At 51.4% G+C, this 21,702-nt stretch overlaps 1 protein-coding gene across 1 annotated transcript; it reads left to right on the forward strand.

Moving 5' to 3' along the window:
- Positions 1-379: 379 nt before the first annotated feature.
- On the forward strand, positions 380-20,404 carry Itga2b (integrin subunit alpha 2b). Its single transcript, XM_004655306.2, has 30 exons — positions 380-567; positions 5,626-5,747; positions 5,835-5,932; positions 6,038-6,203; positions 6,336-6,385; positions 7,774-7,819; positions 7,890-8,018; positions 8,328-8,375; positions 8,527-8,570; positions 8,717-8,770; positions 8,898-8,950; positions 9,154-9,365; positions 10,633-10,815; positions 11,072-11,117; positions 11,220-11,324; positions 11,408-11,463; positions 11,562-11,713; positions 11,888-12,013; positions 12,570-12,637; positions 12,748-12,895; positions 15,582-15,674; positions 15,921-16,000; positions 16,280-16,360; positions 16,602-16,701; positions 16,797-16,949; positions 17,075-17,188; positions 18,984-19,100; positions 19,218-19,319; positions 19,403-19,519; positions 20,165-20,404. The coding sequence occupies exons 1-30, from the start codon at positions 380-382 to the stop codon at positions 20,219-20,221; spliced, it is 3,108 nt and encodes a 1,035-aa protein (XP_004655363.2). The 3' UTR covers positions 20,222-20,404.
- Positions 20,405-21,702: the final 1,298 nt, after the last annotated feature.

Genomic DNA, 21,702 nt, shown 5'->3' on the forward strand with positions numbered 1-21,702 from the left:
CCCACGTGAGCCAAATGCACAAAGTGGCACATTCATTTAGAGTTCGTGTGCAATGGCTGGAAGCCTTGGCGTGCCCATTCTCTTCCTCATCCCCCCCTCCCTCTTTCTCACTCAAATAAGTAAAAAGAAAATGTAAAAACAAATTTTTTTTAAGTGCAGAAGTTGAGAGGCAGAATTAACAAGACTTGGGGATAGGCTTCCTGGGAAAAAGGGAGGAGCAATGGCTTTCAACCACAAGCATCCATCCTCAGGGTGTCCTCACCCCCTTCCTGGCAATCCCCTGTGATCTGGTGATAAGAAAAGACTTCCTGTGGTGGAAACTGAAGGGAAGAGGAAAGAGCTGGTCCGTTTCTGCTTAGGAGGTTTGGGGAGAAGCAAGATGGCTAGAGCATTGTGCACGCTGCATGCTCTCTGGCTTCTGGAGTGGGCACCACTGTTCTTGGGACCTGGTGCCGCCCCTGCAGCTTGGGCCTTAAACCTGGACACGGTGCGGCACACCTTCTACACGGGTCCCAATGGCAGTCACTTTGGATTTTCAGTGGACTTTCACAAGGACAGCCATGGCAGGTGAGCTCTGGGGGAACCGAGTGCAGAGAGGACGGCCCCCACTGCGTCTGCACGCCTTGGTCTGTGATAGAGTCGGATAAGGTAGACTCTGCCGTCTATTTGGGGTTGAGCTCCTGTCAGGAGTTCTGGGGAGAGCTGGGTTCTGGTGAGGATGTCAGGGATCAGTGCCAATGGGGAGGTGGGCATTGAACAAAAAGACAAAAGTTGGTGCCTTATGTTTTCCCCAAGGATCAGTGGTATGACTCACTTTTACCCTTAACCCTTCAAAATCCAGGACTGGAGAAATAGCTTAGCAGTTAAGGTTCTTGCCTATAAATCCTAAGGACCCAGATTCGATTCTCCAGGTCCCATGGAAACCAGATGCACAATGGTGGCACATGCATTTGGAGTTCATTTGCAGTGGCTGGAGGCCCCTGGTTTGCCCATTCTCTCTCCCTCTCTGTATCTCTAATAAATAAATAAATAAAAATAGAATCTTTTTTTAAAAATACGGAGAAAAGCACACACCCTAAATTGAATTGGATCGCCATGAGTTCAAGGCCACTCAGACTACTCAGTTGACTTCCAGGTCAGCCTGGGCTAAAGCGAGACCCTACCTTGAAAAACCAAAAAAATAACTTTAAATGTCTCGACACCTTCACCTTGCTTTTCTATGCCATTCCCCTCATTTTTTTCAAAATGACAGATATTTGAAAAGAATAAGTTATTAATAGTAGTAATCAAACTGCCAAGATTAGAGTCCGGCCTCATCTTTCTAGCTGTATTACATACACTGACTGACCAGTGGACACTGGAATGCCCAGGTTTGCAGAATAGTAATGACAGATAGAGTTCAAATGACAGCCACGGGGACTTTTGGTTGTTGTTTGTGCTGAGGTAGCCTCTCAGGCTGACTTGGAACTCACATAGGCTGGCCTCCAACTCATAGCGATCTTCCTACCTCTGCCTTCCCAGGGGTGGGATTAAAGATGGGTGCCACCATGCCTGGCTGCCACAGGGAATTTCTTCTGCTGAAGAGTGCCACTTCACCTAAAGGCAAATTCCTTTCCCAAGGTGGCTTGCATCCAATGACTGATCAGTGAGAAATGTAAGGAAAGTAGGGCTCTAGCCCTTTTACCCCAATTCTGACCATTCTAAAAGGTACTTCCAAGGCCAGGTGTGGTGGCACACACCTGTAATCTCAGCACTTGGGAGGTAGAGGTAATAGATTATCATGAGTCAGAGGCCTGCCTGGGCTGCTTTTTTTCTTTTTTTTTTTAATTATTTATTTATTTATTTGAGAGCGACAGACACAGAGAGAAAGACAGATAGAGGGAGAGAGAGAGAGAATGGGCACGCCAGGGCTTCCAGCCTCTGCAAACGAACTCCAGATGTGTGTGCCCCCTTGTGCATCTGGCTAATGTGGGACCTGGGGAACCAAGCCTCGAACCGGGGTCCTTAGGCTTCACAGGCAAGCGCTTAACCACTAAGCCATCTCTCCAGCCCATACTTTTTTTCTTTTTAAAAGTACTTCTGAACCAAGCATGGTGGCACACACCTTAAATCCCAGTGCTTCAGATACCAAGATAGGAGTATCGCTGTGAGTTCAGCCTGAGACTACATAGTGAATTCCAGGTCAGCCTAGGCTAGAGAGAGACTAAACCTTGAAAACCTCCCCCCCCAAAAAAAAGTATTTCTGAGGAGCTTGAAAGATGGCTCAACAGTTAAAAGTACTTGCTTGCAAAGCCTGACAGCCTGTGTTTTATTCCCCAGGATCTACATAAAGCCACACACACAAAGTGGTGCATACATCTGGAGTACATTTGCAGTGGTAGAAGGCACTGGCACATCCATTTTCTCCCTCCTCTCTCTCTCCCATAAATAAAAATGTTCTTTATTTTTACAAAAGTACTTCAGCCAGGCATGGTGACACACTTCTTTTTTTTTTTTTTTTTTGGTTTTTCAAGGTAGGGTCTCACTCTGGTCCAGGCTGACCTGGAATTAACTCTGTAGTCTCAGGGTGGCCTTGAACTCACGGTGATCCTCCTACCTCTGCCTCCCGAGTGCTGGGATTAAAGGCGTGCGCCACCACGCCCGGCTGTGACACACTTCTTTAATCCCAGAACTCAGGAGGCAGAGGTAAGAGGATCACAGTGAGTTCAAAGCCACCCCGAGACTACATAGTGAATTCCAGGTCAGCTTGGGCTAGAGTGAGACCCTAGCTAAAAAAAAAAAAAAAAAGTACTTCAGAGGGGGCCTAGCAGTTAGGTGCTTGTCTACAAAGCCTAACAATCTGAGTTTGATTCCCCAGTACCCACATAGAGCCAGACGCATAGGGTGGTGCATGCATCTGGATTTTGCTTTCAGTGACTAGAGGCCCTGGCGCGCCCATTCTCATATTCATATTCATTTTCTCTCTCTCATGTGTGTGTCTCTGCTTGCAAATAAAAAAACAGTAGGCCAGGTGTGGTGTTGCACACCTTTAATCCCAGCACTTGGGAAGCAGAGGTAGGAGGATCACCATGAGTTCGAGGCCAGCCTGAGACTACATAGTGAATTCCAGGTCAGCCTGGACTAGAGTGAGACCCTACTTCGGGGAAACAAAAAAAAATAAAAAAAGTACTCCAAAACTTCTTGGGAGTCTTGGCCCACAGGTCACTGGATCAAAAGCTCGGTTCAACTCCTTCCTTCCTCTGCTCACTCGCTCTTTCTATCTTTCCTTTCTGTTTTGTTTTGTTTGTTTTTCAAGGTAGGTTCTCACTTTAGCTATACAGTCTCAGGGTGGCCTTCAACTCTTCAACTCACAGCAATCCTCCCACCCCTGCCTCCCAACTGCTGGGATTAAAAACGATGCCACCACACCCTGCTTCCTGGGCTCTTCTTGCTTCTCTCTCCTCTCCACAAGCACTGATCCCCCGGGTACATTCTAACAGACATTCTCTGTACAAACACACAGCTTTTTACCCGTGTATTACATTTACACTACCTGACAGCATTGACTGATACTATCTTTATTTTTATTTATTCATTTGTGTATGCAGGCAGTGAGGGGTATGTGGAGGTCAGACGACAACTTCAAGGTGTCTGTGCTTCGCAGAGTCTCTTGCCCTGCAAACCGACTGTCACACTGCAGAGGTCAGACTAGCTGCCCAGAGCTGCTGATTCTCCCAGCTCTGCTTCCCACTGAACTCGGGTGCCACAGGATCACAGATGGGGGCTGGGGAATTGAACCTGGCTGACAGGCTTTGCAAACAAGCATCTTTAACTACTGAGCGATCTCCCCTGCCCCATCCTTGTGCAGCAGAACTGATTTAAACCTGCCAGGGACCTCAGCTTTACCAGCACTACATGCCCTTACTTTAGCTTTCCTTATCCTTCACCATTAAAACCAGCTCTAAAGGAATATGTAGTAAGCTCTTAAAAAGACAAGTGGGCAGCACTCGGGAGGCAGAGGTAGGAGGATCTTCATGAGTTCAAGGCTACCCTGAGACTACATAGTGAATTCCAGGAGAGCCTGGGCTACAGCCAGACCCTACCTGACAAAAGGGGAAAAAATAAAAGACAAGTGGGGCTGAAGAGATGGCTTAGTGGTTAGGGTGCTTGCCTACAAAGCCCAAGGACCCAGGTTCGATTCTCTAGGACGCATGTAAGCCAGATGCACAAGGTGTGCATGCATCTGGAGTTTGTTTGTAGTGGCTAGAGGTCCTGGTGCACCCATTCTCCCTCCTTCCGTCCCTCTTTCTCTCTCAAATAAAATACTTAAAAAAAAAAAAAAAAAGACAGCGGCAGGAGAGATGACTTAGAGGCACTTGCCTGGGAAGCCTAAGGAACCATGTTTGACTCTCCAAATCCCACATAAGCCAAATGCACAAATCTGAGGCAGGGTCAGGCTCTCACAAGCCCACTAGGTGGTGCAAGCATCTGGAGTTCGATTTCATTGGCTGAGGCCCTGGTGCCAACTCTCTCTCTGTCTCTCTCTAAAAACGTTAAAAAAAAAATTTAATTTTTAAAAAGACAGATGTTTGGACTAGAGAGATGGCTCAGCGGTAAAGGGTTTGCCTGCAAAGCCTAACTGGAGTTCAGTTCCCCAGGACCCACGTAAAGCCAGGTACACAAAGTGGCACATGTATCTAGAGTTTATTTGCAATGGCTGGAGGCACCAGTGCATCCAATAAATAAATATGCCGGGCATGGTGGTGCACGGCTTTAATCTCACCACTCAGGAGGCTGAGGTAGGTGGGTTGCTGAGAGTTCAAGGCTACCCAAAATTCCAGGTCAACCTGGGCTATAGAGCTAGACCCTACTTTGAAAACCAAAACCAAAACCAACAAACCAACCAACAGATGCTTTAGGGAGCATGTGAACATGGTTTTTGTTGGAAAGGTGTGGGGGAAGATGATGTACAGAGGTTAGGAGGTCCTTTTCAACAAGGATAACAACCCTCTTGTGTTCCAATCAAACCAAATGGTTTTAGTCCCAATGTGAGTTCCCTAAGAGTCCCTTTCAACCACCGCCCCCCTTGGCTAAACTATTTAACTGTATTTTTTAAATTATTATTTGAGAGAAAGAGGGAGAGCTAGAGAGGGAAAGAGAATGGGTGTGCCAGGGCCTCCAGCTTCTGCAACTGAACTCTATAGTCACATGCGCCACCTATTACATCTGGCTTACGTAAGTCCTGAGGTATGGAACCTGGGTTCTTTGGCTTTGCAGGCAAGCACCTTAACTGCTAAGCCATCTCTCCAGCCCTAAGAGTCCCTTTCAACTTCACCTAAATTAAAAGCTGGCTTCTGGGTCATGCCTTTAATCCCAGCACTCAGGAGGCAGTGGTAAGAGGATCACAGTGAGTTCGAGGCCACCCTGAGACTACATAGTGAATTCCAGGTCCGTGTGAACTAGATTGAAACCCTACCTCGAACGAAAAAAAAAAGCTGCCTTCGATGAGGTATCAATGATGAAAAACAGCCCAGAGTCCCTCATAAAACACCACCTGTGAGCCCGGCTCAGAGCATGGGGAAAAATAGGGGAGCATGGCAGGGTAGAAAGAATCGGTGTTGTGCTTCACCCCGTTTTCCTCAACAGTGTTTCCATCGTGGTGGGCGCCCCTCGGGCCCTGAGTCCGAACCAAGAGGAGACTGGTGGGGTGTATCTGTGCCCTTGGAAGGCCTCTGGTGGCCAGTGCACCTCGCTGCTCTTCGACCTCAGTGAGTCCCAAGCTTGGAGGGAAAAGGAGGGGCCAGATGGAAATGGACGGCCAGGTTTCTGTGGTCACCCTTAACTGTGCCCTCCAGGCGATGAGACCCGAGACACAGGCTCCCAAATTTTCCAGACCTTCAAGGCCGGACAAGGACTTGGAGCATCGGTCACCAGCTGGAATGACGTCGTTGTGGTGGGCACTGTGGACAGGTCACCGGGAGCACGTTGGGGGCGGGGGACACCCTGAGGGAAGCCCGAGTCTTGCACCCTTCCCCACGCTCCTGTGGCTCTGCCCTAGGCCTGCGCCCCCTGGCAGCACTGGAACGTTCTAGAAAAGACCGCGGAGGCCGAGAAGACGCCCGTAGGAGGCTGTTTCCTGGCTCAGCTCCAAAGCGGCGGCCGCGCCGAGTACTCGCCCTGCCGCAGCAACACCATGAGCGCGGTCTACGTAGAACGCTACTTTAGTAAGCTCCGCCCTCCCGAGGCCCCGCCCACCGGCGCAGGCCCCGCCCCGCCCGGTTCCGCCCTCGACGGGCTGCGGGCTGGGCCTTCTGGATCCGCCCTTTGGCTGACACCCTTTCCCTCGCCTCCTGTAGGCAAAGACAGGAGATACTGTGAAGCGGGCTTCAGCTCGGTGGTCACCCAGGCAAGTCCAGGGCAAAAGTGGCTAGAGAGCTAGACACTCACTCGGGAGGTTGAGGCAGGGGGATCACGAATATGAGACCCGTGGACTGGGCTACAGAAAGGGTTCGAGGCCAGTTAGGGTTACATAGTGAGACGCGGTCTCAAAAGAAAGTTAGAAAAAAAGGGGAGGGTGGAGAGATGGCTCAGCGGTTAAAGGCCTCTTATTTGCAAAGCCCGGGGTTCGATTCCCCAGTACCCATTTAAAGCCAGATGCACAAAGTGGTGCGTACGTCTAGAGTTCGTTTGCAGTGGCAGGAAGCCCTGGAATGCCCATCTTTTCCTCTCTTCTCTCCTCCTTCTCTCCCTGCATCCCTCTTTCCTTTAATTTTCGAGGTAGGGTCTCACTCTAGCTGGCCTTGAACTCACAGCGATCCTCCTACCTCTGTCTCCCCAGTGCTGGGATTAAAGGCGTGCGCCACCACGCCCGGCCCTGCCCCTCTTTCTTTCTGTCTCTCTCAAATAAATAAAACTATTTTAAAAAGAAAAATGGGGGCTGGAGAGATGGCTTAGCGGTTAAGCGCTTGCCTGTGAAGCCTAAGGACCCTGGTTCGAGGCTCGGTTCCCCAGGTCCCACGTTAGCCAGGTGCACAAGGGGGCGCCCGCGTCTGGAATTCGTTTGCAGAGGCTGGAAGCCCTGGAGCGCCCATTCTTTCTCTCTCTCTTTCTCTCTGTGTCTGTCGCTCTCAAATAAATAAATTAATTAAAAAAAAAAAAGAAAAAGAAAAATGGGCTGGGGAGATGGCTTAGCCCTTAAGGCGCTTGCCTGTGAAACCTAAGGACCTAGGTTCAATTCTCCAGGTCCCACGTAAGCCAGATGCACATGGTGGCACATACATCTGGAGTTCGTTTGCAGTGGCTAGAGGCCCTGGTGTGTGCTCGCGCCCTCCCCCCCTCTCTCCCCCTCTTCCTCTGTGTCTCTAATAAATAAATAAATAAAAATAGAATCTTAAAAAAATAAGAGCCGGGTGTGGTGATGCACATCTTTAATGCCAGCACTCGGGAAGCTGAAGTAGGAAGATCACTGAGTTCCACGCCAGCCTGAGACTAAATAAGTGAATTCCAAGTCAGCCTGGGCTACAGGAGACTCTACCTCGAGGGGGGGGAAAAAAAAAAAAAGAGGGCCGGGCACGGTAGTGCACACCTTTAAACCCAGCATTCGGGAGGCAGAGGTAGGAGAATTGCCATAAATTCCAGGCCACCCTGAGACTACATAGTGAATTCCAGGTCAGCCTGAGCTAGACTGAGACACTAACTCTAAAAAAAAAGAAAAAGAAAAAGAAAGAAAGTAAAAGAGACTTGGGTCACTCCAGAACTCGGGTCCCTTCTGACCATCAGTATTTTCCCTTTCAGGCTGGGGAACTGGTGCTTGGGGCCCCCGGCGGCTACTTTTTCTTAGGTACGTGGTCAGTGAAGCAATCCCCTCCCTTGCGGTGGCCAGGCCCCCACACCTGTCCCTCGTGCCCTAGGTCTCCTGGTCCGGGCTCCAATCGCCAACATCATCTCTAATTACCGCCCGAGTACCCTTTTATGGCATGTTTCCGACCAGCGCTTCACCTACGACTCCAGCAACCAAGAATTCTTCGATGGCTACCGCGGTAACCCTGGCACCTCCCTTCCAGGCTTCCCGGGCCCCCTGAGAGTCACCGCCCACCCCAGGGTGTCGGGGTCCGCCCCGGCGGGAGTCCCCAAGCCAGCCCTAGCTGGTCAGCCCCGGCTCGGAGGCGCCCCCGTCCGGTCTTTCTTTTCCCCGCACCCTGTCCAACTCCCGGGCGCCCCACCGGGTCGGGTCCTTCCTGCCTCCTTGGATCTCGGGCGGGGGGCCTCTCTTCCCGTCTGCACCGCGCACGTTTGTGCTAATGACCTCTCGACCCCCTCCTCCCTCGGCCTTGCTCTGCGCCCTGCAGGATACTCGGTGGCCGTGGGCGAGTTCGATGGGGATCTGAGCACTACAGGCAAGAGATGCGCTTAGGGGAGGGGGTGATGAGTTCGCGGGGGCGAAGGAGGAGCACCGCCCAGAAATGTCCCCTAGTGCGGAATGTGGGAGGAGGGGTGGAGTAAAGTAGGTTGTAGGGGTCTCACTGGCTGAGGTGGGCTCTTCCCCAGAATATGTCTTCGGTGCCCCCACTTGGAGATGGACATTGGGAGCGGTGAGTACCCCCTACCTCCTCACTAGACATGCCGAAACCCCAACTTTAGTCCTCAAACTAAGTTCCCTGCACCCCCAAGCCCCCTGCCCTTCCCCTTACTGTGGAGCGAGCGCTAATGGTTCGCTTCAGTAAGTGTATTCCTACAGGTGGAAATATTGGACGCCTACTACCAAACGCTGCACCGGCTACACGGAGAGCAGGTCGGGGAGCGCTGGGGATCCAAGCCAGGGAACTAAGACCCTGAAATATATCGTGGGATGTGAGGGTGATGTCTAGCAGAGGAGGCTGGGCGCAGAGGTACTCACTGAGGGGCTCTTGGCTTTGCAGATGGCTTCATATTTCGGGCACTCAGTGGCGGTCACTGACGTCAACGGGGACGGGTGAGGAGGGGATACTCCCCACCGCTACCCCGCCGGGTCCCCAATTACCAGCAACAGGAGCCACCTTCCATCTCGTCCTTTCCCAGCCCCCAACTCCTTTGGGATTATACAGGGAGGCAGGGGAGTAAGGGTGCGCCGGATTGGGTCTTTGCCTCCAACCCCCAGCTCAGCTGCACCTAACAATTCGCCCATCTGGTCCGCAGGAGGCACGACCTACTGGTGGGCGCTCCATTATACATGGAGAGCCGGGCAGACCGCAAGCTGGCCGAGGTGGGGCGTGTGTACTTGTTCCTGCAGCCTCGAGGTCCCCATGCACTGGGCGCCCCTAGTCTCCTGCTGACTGGCACACAGATGTATGGGCGATTTGGCTCCACCATCGCACCCCTGGGCGATCTCAACCGGGATGGTTATAATGGTGAGCAAAGAGAGGAGCTATTTTTGCGGCTGGAGGGTTAATACACATACAGAGAGACAGAGTGAGAAAGAGAGAGAGACAGACTGAGACTTAGACCAGATGTGGTGGTGAATTCCTGTAATCCTAGCACTGTAGAAACGCAGGCAGGAAGATCTCCTGTCCACTACAGACTGAGACCCTATCTCAAAAGGAAAACAAACCAATAAAAAGCTAGACTTAGGACTGGTGGGATAGCTTAGCGATTAAGGAGTTTGCCTGCAAAGCCAAAGGACCCAGGTTCGATTCCCCAGTACCCACGTTAGCCAGATGCACAAGGGGGACCATCATCTGGAGTTCATTTGCAATGGCTAGAGGCCCTGGCACACCCATTCTATTCTCTCTCTCCCCTTCTCTGTCAAATAAATAAATAAATAAAAATAAAAAATATATTTTAAAAAGTTAGACTTAGCTGGGCTTGGTGGTGCAAGGCTTTAATCCCAGCACTAAGGAGGCAGAAGTAGGAGAATTGCCGTGAGTTCAAGACCACCCTGAGACTACACAGTGAATTACAGGTTAGCCTGGGCTAGAGAGAGACCCTTCCTCAAAAAACCAAAAAAAAAAAAAAGAAAAAGAAAAAGAATTGGGGAAAGTGACAGAATTATGATTGCAGGTCAAGGCCAAACTGGACCACACAGCAAGACTGTCTCACAAAACAAAACAGGGCTGGGATTGGGATATAGCTCAGTTGATAGCGTGCTTACCTAGCATTCACGAAGACCGGGGCCCCATCCCCAGTACTGCATAGACTGAGTGTAGTGGTGCATGCTTGTAATCCTGGCACCCAGGAGGTAGAGGCAAGAGGATCCGAAGGTCAGGGTCATCCTTGGCTACATGGCAACATCTTCAGGCCAACCTGGACTACAAGAAACCCTGTCTCCACAAAAACAATAATAATGAAAACAATAACACCTAATTGTCAAGTGTTAAGGACATCCTGTCAATATGTTCTCCTCCACAGATAGGGACGGGACCACTGGTACAGGAATCTGATAGAAAGTCAAAGTTAACATGAATCCCAAACCTTGATGTCACCCCAAGTCCTAATGAAATCCCCCAAAGCTCCTGTTTGGCTGGTTTCTCGCCCGCCAAAGAGCAGGACAGCTGCCTCTTTGACCCACTTTCTACCCTTCTCCTAGTCTCTCAGGCTTCCTAGAGAAGTGTCTAAGGAGAGACAGAGTCCCCTGTGAAGACTCAACTACAGCCAGCCTCTTTCTCTTCCTCCTTCCAGATGTTGCCGTGGCTGCCCCGTATGGGGGTCCTAGTGGTCGGGGCCAAGTGCTGGTGTTCCTGGGGCAAAGTGAGGGGCTGAACCCGCGCCCCTCTCAGGTCCTGGACAGCCCCTTCTCCACCGGCTCTGCTTTTGGCTTCTCCCTAAGAGGTGCCGTCGACATTGATGACAACGGATACCCAGGTGCTCGTGGACTGCATCCAGCTAGACAAGAAAGGCCTTTAGACACTTGCTAGAAGTGCCGAGAGACAGCTGGGGGATCACGTTTAAGCCAGAGCCCTAGTGGGGGTTCTAAGCTGTCTGTATGTCTGGGATGCTGAGGTCTGGGGGAGGCAAGTGGAGCCTCCAGTGGAGTGGGTGGGGTGGAGAGCTTCTGGGAAGATAAAGACTCAGCCCCTTCTCTAATGACCACTTCTGACCCTTCCCCCAATGCCTGTAGACCTGCTGGTGGGAGCCTATGGGGCTAGCAAGGTGGCTGTGTACAGGTGAGTACTGGCCCCAGGGAAAGGAAGGGCCATATCACTGGAGGTGGCTGGGCTAGAAGGGACTCGGTGGTGAGCCTCTCTCCCCCTCCCCCATCCCATCAGAGCTCAGCCCGTGGTGATGGCCACTGTCCAGCTGCAGGTGCAAGACTTCCTGAATCCAGCTGTGAAGGAGTGTGTCCTGCAGCAGACGCAGACGCGAGTGAGCTGGTGAGGAGGCTGAGGGCATGGGCCGGGCAGGAGCTGGGACCTTAGCGAGGCTCCAGCCCCTAAAGTCACCCTCATGTTTGCAGCTTTCACATCCAGATGTGTGTGGGAGCCACAGGGCACAACATTCCTCAGAAGCTGCGTGAGTTGCATGGAGGGATGGGCAAGAGGCAGGCCCTGGCTCCCCCCTAGTAGAGGGAGGCTAGAGGGAGACATGGACACTTCCTGCTTGCCCCGCAGATCTAAATGCTGAGCTGCAGCTGGACCGGCAGAAGTCCCGCCAGGGCCGGCGGGTTCTCCTGCTGGCCTCTCAACAGGCCAGCCTCACCATGAACCTAGACCTAAGCGGAAGACACAGTCCCATTTGTCACAACACCTCCGCCTTCCTTCGAGTATGCCCAGGCTGGGATGCCCCGGGCTCCTTCCCCCCGCCCCCATTCAAGGCCATTCCCTCAGACCTGGGCACTGTGGGTCCAGGGGTGGTCAGTAGGACATGGTCTCTGCTGGCCAGCAAAGGTGGGGTGTGGACAGCAACATAGGACGGCCTGGCACTTGCCTCCTCCTAGGACGAGGCTGACTTCCGGGATAAACTGAGCCCCATTGTGCTCAGCCTCAATGTGTCACTGCCCCCCGAAGAGACAGGAGCAGCCCCTGCAGTTGTGCTTCATGGAGAGACCCATGTTCAAGAGCAGGTGTGTGTGTGTGGGGGGGACAGGTGGTGAACAGGCAGGGAGGTGTTAGATTCCTGATCGAGAGTGAAGGCTTACATGAATCCCAAATCTTTTTTGTTGTTGTTTGTTTGCTTGTTTTGGGTTTTTGAGGTAGGGTCTCACTCTAGCCCAGGCTGACCTGGAACTCACCATGTAATCTCAGAGTAGCCTTGAACTCACGGCGGTCCTCCTACCTCTGCCTCCTGAGTGCTGGGATCAGAGGTGTGCGCCACCACACCCGACCATCCCAAATCTTGATGTCACTCCAAGTCCTAATGAAATTCCCCAAATCCCAACATCCCCTAAACACTGGTGTAAACTCACATGTTCTGTGTAACACCCAACACCACAAAAACTCTTAACGTTGTCCCAAACTTTGCATTGACCCCAAAGCCCTGGTACCTTCCCCTACTCCTTGTGTGCGATCCCTTAAGCTCTGGTGTGAACCCTCCAAGCGGTGGTGGTTCTCTGAGCTCTGCTGTGACCTGGGAATGTCATAACCCCCAGCTTACCCACACCCCCTGATGTGCCCCCCCAGACCCGGATCATCCTGGACTGTGGAGAAGACGACGCATGTGTGCCACAGCTTCATGTCACTGCCGCCGTGTGAGGGGACCTCCCACCCTACCTCGCTTGCCTCTCCCAGGGCTCTGGAACCCCTCTCTTCCCCCATGACCCTAGACATGAACCCAGCTCTTCCTCCTCTCCCCCTGCAGGAAGGGCTCCCCACTTCTCATTGGGGCTGACAATGTGCTGGAGCTGCAGATGAACGCCGTTAATGAGGGCGAGGGGGCCTATGAGGCAGAGCTGGCCGTGCAGCTGCCCCCAGGTGCCCACTACATGCGGGCTCTCAGCAACATCGAGGTGAGGCCAGTGCCAGTGTGGTAGGAGACGTGGTTCCTGCCCCCACCCGAGCAGCCCCACTGCCCTTATGCTTTCCTGTAAAATTGTACTACTGTTTAAATGTGTCGATTTAGGTGATACGGATATATGTATACCATAAGTAAATATCATATATATCATATAAATATGTGTATATATATATCCATATATATATGTGGATAAGAAATACTTGGGGCTAAAGAGATGACTCAGGGGTTAAAAGCTTTTGTTTGCAAAGCCTGACAGCCCAAGTTTGAGTCCCCAGTACCCAGGTAAAGCCATATGCACAAAGTGGCTCATGCAAATTATTTTATATATATATAATTTTTTTTTTTGGTTTTTCAAGATAGGGTCTCACTGTAGCCCAGGCTGACCTGGAATTCACTATGGAGTCTCAGGGTGGCCTCGAAGTCCCAGCAATCCTCCCACCTCTGCCTCCCTAGTGCTGGGATTAAAGGCATGCGCCACCACACACAGCCCCAAAATATTTTTTAAGGAAGAAATATTTGGGCGGGGCATGGTGGTGCACATCTTTTTAATTTTATTTATTTATTAGAGACAGAGGAAGAGAGAGAGTGTGAAAATGGACCCACCAGGGCCTCTAGCCACTGCAAACAAACTCCAGATGCATGCGCCACCATGTGCATCTGGTTTATATAGGACCTGGAGAATCGAACCAGAGTCCTTAGGCTTTACAGGCATTTGCCTTAACCGCTAAGCCATCTCTCCAGCCTGGTGGTGCACATCTTTAATCCCAGCAGTCAGAAGGTACAGGTAGGATTGTCATAAGTTCAAGGCCACCCTGATACTACATAGTGAATTCCAGAACAGCCTGGGCTACAGCAAGACCCTACCTCAAAAAACCACACACACACACACACACACACACACAAAAAAAATAAAATAAAAATCAGGCTGGAGAGATGACTTACAGGATATGTATGTATGTATGTATGTATGTATGTATGTGTGTGTGTGTGTATATATCCCGTAAAAATATATATGTAATTATTTTGAGGTAGGGTTACACTCTAGCTCAGGCTGACCTGGAATTCACAGGGTGGCCTCGAACTCACAATGATCCTCCTACCTCTGCCTCCTGGGTGCTGGGATTAAAGGTACATGCCACCATGCCTGATTAGGGCGTATATTTTTATTTTTTAAATTTATTTATCTATTTGCTTTTTGAGGAAAGGTCTTACTCTTGCCCCACCTGGAATTCACTAGGTAGTCTCAGTGTGGCCTCAAACTCATAGCGATCCTCCTACCTCTGCCTCCCAAGTGCTGGGAAAAAAGGCATGCACCACCATGTTTGGCTATTTTTAAATTTTATAAATTAATTTTTTTAATTGTTTTTAAATTTTTTTGTTTATTTTTATTTGAGAGTGACAGAAAAAGAAAGACAGATAGAGAGAGAGAGAATGGGTGCGCCAGGGCCTCCAACCACTGCAAACGAACTCCAGACGCGTGCGCCCCCTTGTGCATCTGGCTAATGTGGGGCCTGGGGAATTGAGCTTTGAACCAGGGTCCTTAGGCTTCACAGGCAAGCGCTTAGCCACTAAGCCATCTCTCCAGCCCCAATAAATAAATTCTTTTGGTTTCATGTTTTCATTTCTACAACCTACCCAAGCTGTTCTCGAACTCTCCATCCTCCTGCCTTAACCTCCCACGAAGTAGGATTATGGAATTACAGGAATGAGCCACTACACCTGGCTTGCTTTTTTGTTTGTTTACATTAATAATAATAATAATAATAATAATAATAATAATAATAATAATAATATTTTTTTTTAATTTTCCTTGGTAGGGTTTCACTCTAGCCCAGGCTGACCTAGAACTCACTATGTAGTTTCAAGGTGGCCTTGAACTCATGGCAATCCTCCTACCTCTGCCTCCCAAGTGCTGGGATTAAAGGTGTGCACCACAATCCCTGGCTTGTGTGTGTGTGTGTGTGTGTGTGTGTGTGTGTGTTGGGGGTGGAAACCCATGCACATATGTTCTTCCACTGAGTTACGTCCTCAACCCTCTTTATTTTATTGATGTAGTTTATAGCAACAGGATCATACTTTGTAATATTTTATGCATTTTTAGGACTTCCAAAATGAACATCCACTAAAATATAGTAAAATGGGGCTGGAGAGATGGCTTAGCAGTTAAGGTGCTTGCCTGCGAAGCCTAAAGACCCATGTTCAACTCTCCAGATCCACATAAGGCAGACACACAAAAGTGAGGCAAGCGCAAGGTTGCACATGCCCACTGGGTGGTGCAAGCATCTGGAGTACAATTGTAAAATAAAGTAAAAAATATAGTAAAGTGCTAAAGCAATACAGAAAGTAGAAGGTGGGATGGAGAGATGGTTTAGCAGTTAAGGCACTAAACTAAGGACTGAGGTTCAGGTGCCCAGTACCCACAGAAAGCCAGATGCACAAGGTGGTGCATGCATCTGAAGTTTGTTTGAAGTAGCTAGAGGCTCTGACGTGCCCATTGTCTCTCTCTTCTGCCTCTCTCTCTCTCTCTCTAATAAATAAATAATATTTAATACAAGTTAAAAAGAAAGTGGAAAGTGGCAGTCCCTTGAAGTTCCTCTAGGAACCCCTCCTCCCCAGCCCATGGTAGGTGCACCCCCACAGGCTTCTGTGCACCCACCTGTCTGCACCCCACCACCCAGGGCTTTGAGAGGCTCATCTGCAATCAGAAGAAGGAAAATGAGACCAGAGTGGCGCTGTGTGAGCTGGGCAACCCCATGAAGAAGAATGCCCGGGTGAGGCCTTGGGGATGCAAGGCTTGAGATGACCAGGTCGAGGGTTGGGTGGGAGGCCGGTGGTCCTTGTCCTCTGTAGCTCATGTTCTTGGGAAAGTGGGTGACTTTCTCTCTGCACAAGATTCTGGCAGGGGAAAAAAAAATGGAGCTTATAATGGACGTTTGGGAGAGGGAGAGCTGGAGGTTACAGCCAGGACTGTCCAGAGTGGACAGCTGGCTAGTGACTTTGGTCTTTCCCTCTCCCAGATAGGAATCACAATGTTGGTGAGTGTGGAGAAGCTGGAAGAGGCCAGGGAGAATGTGTCCTTTCAGCTGCAGGTCAGGAGGTACCGGACTGAGCAGCGTACCCACTTACCACCCTTTCCCATCTGACTTGCATGCAGACACCCTGCCACACAGAAAGGTCTTCTCGGGCACCCGGTTCTCTTTCCTCAGAAGTTTGTTTCTGAGTCATGGAACCCTAGAAGTTCTTTCCCAAGTCTTAAGTTCAGTGCGACATAATGTTGGTGGAATTGGCTCTTCCTGAGGCCCCTGAAGTTCTGGCCCAACCCAGAGAGTCGGGGGACTGCTATTAACCCCCTGCCTCCTCCCGCCTCTTCCACCAGCAAGAACAGCCAAAACGCAAACAGCGAGGTCGTACTGCTGCACGTGCCTGTCCGAGCAGAGGCCAGAGTGGAGCTCCGAGGGTGAGGGGCCAGGGGCCGGGCGTGTGGGAAGGGGAAACAGCCAACAAGGCCCTACTGTTCACGGAAGGAGCTGTGGGTGTAACTCCATGGTAGGGTGCATGCTCAGCAGGGTGCAAGGCCATGGGTGCCTTCCCCAGCCCCTCACAAAACAAACCAAGAAGGAAAATTCAGGAAGCACTGGAGGCTCCCCCATAGGCCCACTAGAGGATCAGATGCACTCTGGGGGCTTGGGCATCTCCAGGAACTCCTTTCCAGCCTCCCTGGTGGTGTCAGCAGAAGAAGGTGACAGGGAGCAGATGGGCTTGGACAGCTGGGTCCCCAGAGTGGAGCACACTTATGAGGTAGGGAGGAGTCTCCGTGCCTGGCTGGTGGGAAGAAGATGCTGGGCTAGAGGCCGGGCCATCTGTCATGCCACCATTACCAACCCTACCCCCAGCTCCACAACGATGGCCCTAGCACTGTGAGTGGCCTCCACCTCAGCATCCACCTCCCCGGCCAGTCACAGCCCTCTGACATGCTCTATATCCTGGATGTGCAGCCCCAAGGGGGGCTCCAGTGCTCCCCACAGCCATCCCCCAACCCTCTCAAGGTGAGCAGCTGGGCATGGAAGCGGGGGCTGAAGGAGCATCAGACAAGCAGCCAACGTACCTGGCAGTGGAGATGCACACTGGGAAGGGAACTTACTCTGTCCTTGACCACCCTCCACCCCCACAGCTGGACTGGAGGCTGCCCACTCCCAGCCCTTCCCCCTCTCGCATCGCCCATCACAAGCGCGAGCGCAGACAGGCATTCCTGCCAGGGTCTGAGCGGCAGGATCCAGTTCTGGTGGTGAGCAGACTCTGGGGCCCAAGAGCCAGAGGAAATGGGAGGCAGGGAGAAAGGTGGGGAATTGGATGTGGGCCACCCTTGGTCCCACAGAATACTGTACCATCTTCTGTGGATTAGGTACACTTAGATTTCTATTATTTTTTAAAATATTTTTGTTCATTTTTATTTATTTATTTGAGAGAGAAAGAGGCAGAGAGACAGAGAGAATGGGCATGCCAGGGCCTTCATCCACTGCAAATGAACTCTAGACGCATGCACCCCCTTGTGCATCTGACTAATGTGGGTCCTGGGGAATCAAGCCTGGAACCTGAGTTCTTAGGCTTCACAGACAAGCGCTTAACCACTAAGCCATCTCTCCAGTCCCATTACTATTTTTTTTAAGCCAGAGAGAGAGGGCCTCAGCCACTGCAATTGAACTCCAGACGCTTGTGCCACCCAGTGAGCACGTGCAACCTTGCGCGTGCCTCACCTTTGTGTGTCTGGCTTATGTGGGATCTGGAGATTCGAAAATGGTCCTTTAGGCTTCCCAGGCAAGCACCTTAACTGCTAAGCCATCTCTCCAGCCACACTTAGATTTTTTTGTTGTTGCTGATTTTCAAGGCAGGGTCTTACTCTAGCCCAGGCTGACCTGGAATTCACTCTGTATTCTCAGGGTGACTTCAAACTCATGGCAGTTCTCCTACCCTGCCTCCTGAGTGCTGGGATTAAGAAGACATGTGTCACTATGCCTGGCTCCCACTTAGACTTTTTTTAAATATTTTTATTTATTTATTTAAGAGGGGGAGAAGGGGGAATAGGCACACCAGGACCTCCATCCAGTGCAAACTCCAAAAGTGTGAGCCACCTTTTGCATTCGGTTTACGTGGGTCCTGAGGAATAGAATCTGGAATTTTTGGCTTTGCTGGCAAGCGTCTTAACTGCTAAGCCATGGCTCCAGCCCACATTTACACTTTAATTTTTTTTGAGGTAGGGTCTCACTCTAGCCCCAGCTGACCTGGAATTTACTGTGTAGTCTCAGGGTGGCCTTGAACTCATGGTGATCTTCCTACCTCTGCCTCCCGAGTGCTGGGATTAAAGGCGTGCGCCACCACTCCCGGCACATTCAGATTTTTAAAAAATATTATTTATTTATTTGAGAAAGAAGCAGAGAGAGGATGAGGGGAGGGAGACAAGGGGCGCATCAGGGCCTCCAGCCACTGCAAACGAACTCCAGATGCCTGTGTTCCCTTGTGAATCTGGCTTACAGGGTACTAGGGAATCCAGCCGGGATCCTTTGGCTTTGCAGGCAAATTCCTTAACCACTGAGCTATCTCTCCAGCCCTACATTTAGATTTTTAAAGACTTTCCTGTACTTTAAAATAAAAAGGCAAGGGCTGGAGAGATGGCTCAGTGGTTAAAGGCACTTGCTTACAAAGATGTCTTGGGTTTGATTCCCCATTTTTCCACGGAAAGCCAGATGCATAAAGTGGCGCAGACATCTGGTGTGCATTCGCAGTGACCAGAGACCCTGGCACGTGCGCGCATATTTAAAATAGAAACGAAAGAAAAGCCAAAGCAAGGTTACAAAATATACTGGGAGCTGAAGACCTGTGTGGACTCGCTCCTTCCGGTCTGGTCCCTGCACCTTTGGGCATCTCGAGCCAGAGGCTTACAGAGATGGTCTCAGGCTGCATCCGAAGCTCTTCCCTCGAGCAGGCTCGAGCTTCCTGGCCCCTTATGTGTTGGATCCTCGGGGGTGGTGAGGGATGGTGGTTAGGCCCGGAGGGTGCCCGGGAATGACGGCACATCTCCTCAGAGCTGCGACTCCTCGGCGCCCTGTACGGTGGTGGAGTGCGAACTGCGGGAGATGGTGCGCGGACAACGGGCCATGGTCACCGTGCTGGCCCTGCTGCAGCTGTCCAGCTTCCTCCAGGTGGGGCTGGGCGCGAGGGGCGGGACGGGGCTGAGTCGGGGCCGGGCACCCCCTGGGGGGCTCCCCGGGCTTGGCCTCGGGTGGCCTTTGTCAGTGGCTGTCGCCCGCCCCCCGCAGAGGCCCGAGGAGCAGTCGGTGCTGCAGTCGCACGCTTGGTTCAACGTCTCCTCCTTTCCCTACGCGGTGCCCGCGCTCAGTCTGCCCCGCGGGCACGCTCAGGTGAGCCAGCGCCCCTGGGGCTGGGGAAGGAGGGTCACAGGCCCTCGTGAAGGCACCGAGGCGACCCTCGGCTGGCCCCCCAGGTGCAGACCCAGCTGCTGCGGGCCTTGGAGGAGAGGACCATCCCGTTCTGGCTGGTGCTGGTGGGTGTGCTCGGGGGCCTGCTGCTGCTGACCTTCGTGGTGCTGGCCATGTGGAAGGTGAGAGACACAGAGTCCCCAGGTGGCCACAGGCTAGAACGCAGAAAGCAGGGACAGACAGGACCCGTCCCTTCTACACATCCGCTATTAAGATGTCATTCTTGCCTGGCATGGTGGCACATGCCTTTAATCCCAGCACTCGGGAGGCAGAGGTAGGAGGATCGCCATGAGTTCGAGGCCACCCTGAGACTACAGAGTGAATTCCAGGTCAGCCTGGGCTATAGCGAGATCCTACCTAGAAAAACAAACAAACAAAAAAATTAGGAGGAAAATACTTCCCAGTTTTTAGAAAGTCCAGATATTCATTACATGTGTTATGTAAATAAGAAAAGGCCTCCATTGTGTGTGCAAAGGGCTCCAGATCTGTGCTCGTCCAGGGAGAGGACTTTGTGGCCAGTTGGCTTCTAGATTTCTAGGATACTTCTTTTTTGTTTTTGTTTTTGTTTTTCGAGGTAGGGTCTAGTGGAAGCTGACCTGGAATTCACTCTGTAGTCTCAGGGTGACCTTGAACTCACAGTGATCCTCTCACCTCTGCCTCCCGAGGACTGGGATCAAAGGCGTGTGCCCCCATGCCCGGCTTCTAGGGTACTTCTTCACTGACGCTCTGGGACCTGTACCTGGTCTCTATGCCCTGTGCACCCCCAGGTTGGCTTCTTCAAGCGGAATCGGCCGCCTCTGGAGGAAGATGATGATGAGGAGTGAGGACATCAGTGCCTGGTCCTGGTGCAAAGCCTGGAGTGGATCCTGCTTCACAAGCCCTTCACCTCCAGCCAGTTGCTCCTATTCAGACCTCCCCAGGGTGGAACCATTCCACTGGGGGCCTTCCCTCCCAACAGAGTGGACACACTCCCCTTTCCTGTTGCCTAATAAAGAGGCTGACCTCAACCCGCAGCGCTGTCTGTGGCCTCCTGCGGTCAGAGGAGGAGAGGGGAATTTAAAGGGTGTGTGTGGGGACCAGGTCATTTCGAGCAGAGCAGGTCTCTGCTAGGGAAAAGGCTGTAACCGTCAGGAGGGAGCAGAGTGGCAGGTTTGGGGGAGGAAGTGGTGACACGCAGTGACGCTGAAGTGGTGAGCACGGGGTCAGGGGCGCCAGGGGAGGAATGCTAAGGTCCCTGGAGGGCAGCATTGGGCAGTGTATTTTGCCCGATGTTGAAAGGACAAACCTCAAGATGGTGTGAGGTTTGGGGAAATGACATGTTCTTCCCTCTTGCTTCCCGTTGGCACAAAAGCCTCTAAAGCTGAGTCCCGAGTGAAGAGGGGCAGGGGAAGGCTGGCTGGGCCCTCACCCTGAGGAGGGCAGTGTCACACAGGGGCAGGGGGAAGTAGATGTCACTCTGTTGGTGTTCTTCAGAGAAGACTGCCCTTCTGGTAGGAAAGGACACGAAGAGTGGAAGATAACTTTGCAGCTGTGGTAAGTGAAGTTGGGGGACAGAGGTGGTATCCCCTGGATTCCTGAAGGGTGTGTTGATTCGTGTGTTCCATAAATATGTCATTTCTCTTGTTTTCCAGGCTGACCTTGAACTCACAGCTATCCTCCTACCTCAGCCTTGCAAGTGCTGAGATTATAGCCATGAACACCATGCCTTGCCTTTCCATAAATATTTTTTTGTTGTTGTTTGTTTTCTGAGGAAGGGTCTCACTCTAGCCCAGGCTGATCTGGAATTTACTATGTAGTCTCAGGGTGGCCTTAAACTCACAGCGATCCTCCTACTTCTGCCGAGCATGGTGGCACATGCCTTTAATCCCATCACTCAGGAGGCAGAAGTAGGAGGATCACTGTGAGTTCAAGGCCAGCCTGGGACTATAGAGTAAGTTGCAGGGCAGCTTGGGCTAGAGTGAGATCCTACCTCAAAAAATAAATTAATTAGGCTGGAGGGATGGCTTAGCAGTTAAGGTACTTGCCTGCAAAGCCAAAGGACCCAGTTCGATTCCCCAGGACCCACGTCATCCAGATGCACAAAATGGTGCATGTTTCTGGAGTCTGTTTGCAGCAGCTGGAAGCCCTAGCACACCCATTCTCTCTCTTTTTCTCTCTCTCTTTCTGCCTCTTTCTCTCCCTCTCTCTTGCAAGTAAATAAATAAAAAGAAAAAATTAAGAGTTGGAATTGTAGCTCAGCTACAGGGCAATTTCACAGCATGTGCAAGATCAGAAAGAGAGAGAGATTAAGAAACAGAACACATGC

Source organism: Jaculus jaculus, chromosome 9, assembly GCF_020740685.1.
Source record: "Jaculus jaculus isolate mJacJac1 chromosome 9, mJacJac1.mat.Y.cur, whole genome shotgun sequence".
Lineage (NCBI taxonomy): Eukaryota > Metazoa > Chordata > Mammalia > Rodentia > Dipodidae > Jaculus > Jaculus jaculus.

What these genes read in the sequence shown, in the direction of transcription:
- Itga2b (XM_004655306.2), top strand. Translation starts at nt 380, where the DNA reads ATGGCTAGAGCATTGTGCACGCTGCATGCTCTCTGGCTTCTGGAGTGG. An exon ending in GCTGGAATGACGTCGTTGTG is followed by an intron (nt 5,933 to 6,037) that starts GTGGGCACTGTG and finishes GCTCTGCCCTAG; the next exon opens with GCCTGCGCCCCCTGGCAGCA. An exon ending in ACTGACGTCAACGGGGACGG is followed by an intron (nt 8,951 to 9,153) that starts GTGAGGAGGGGA and finishes TCTGGTCCGCAG; the next exon opens with GAGGCACGACCTACTGGTGG.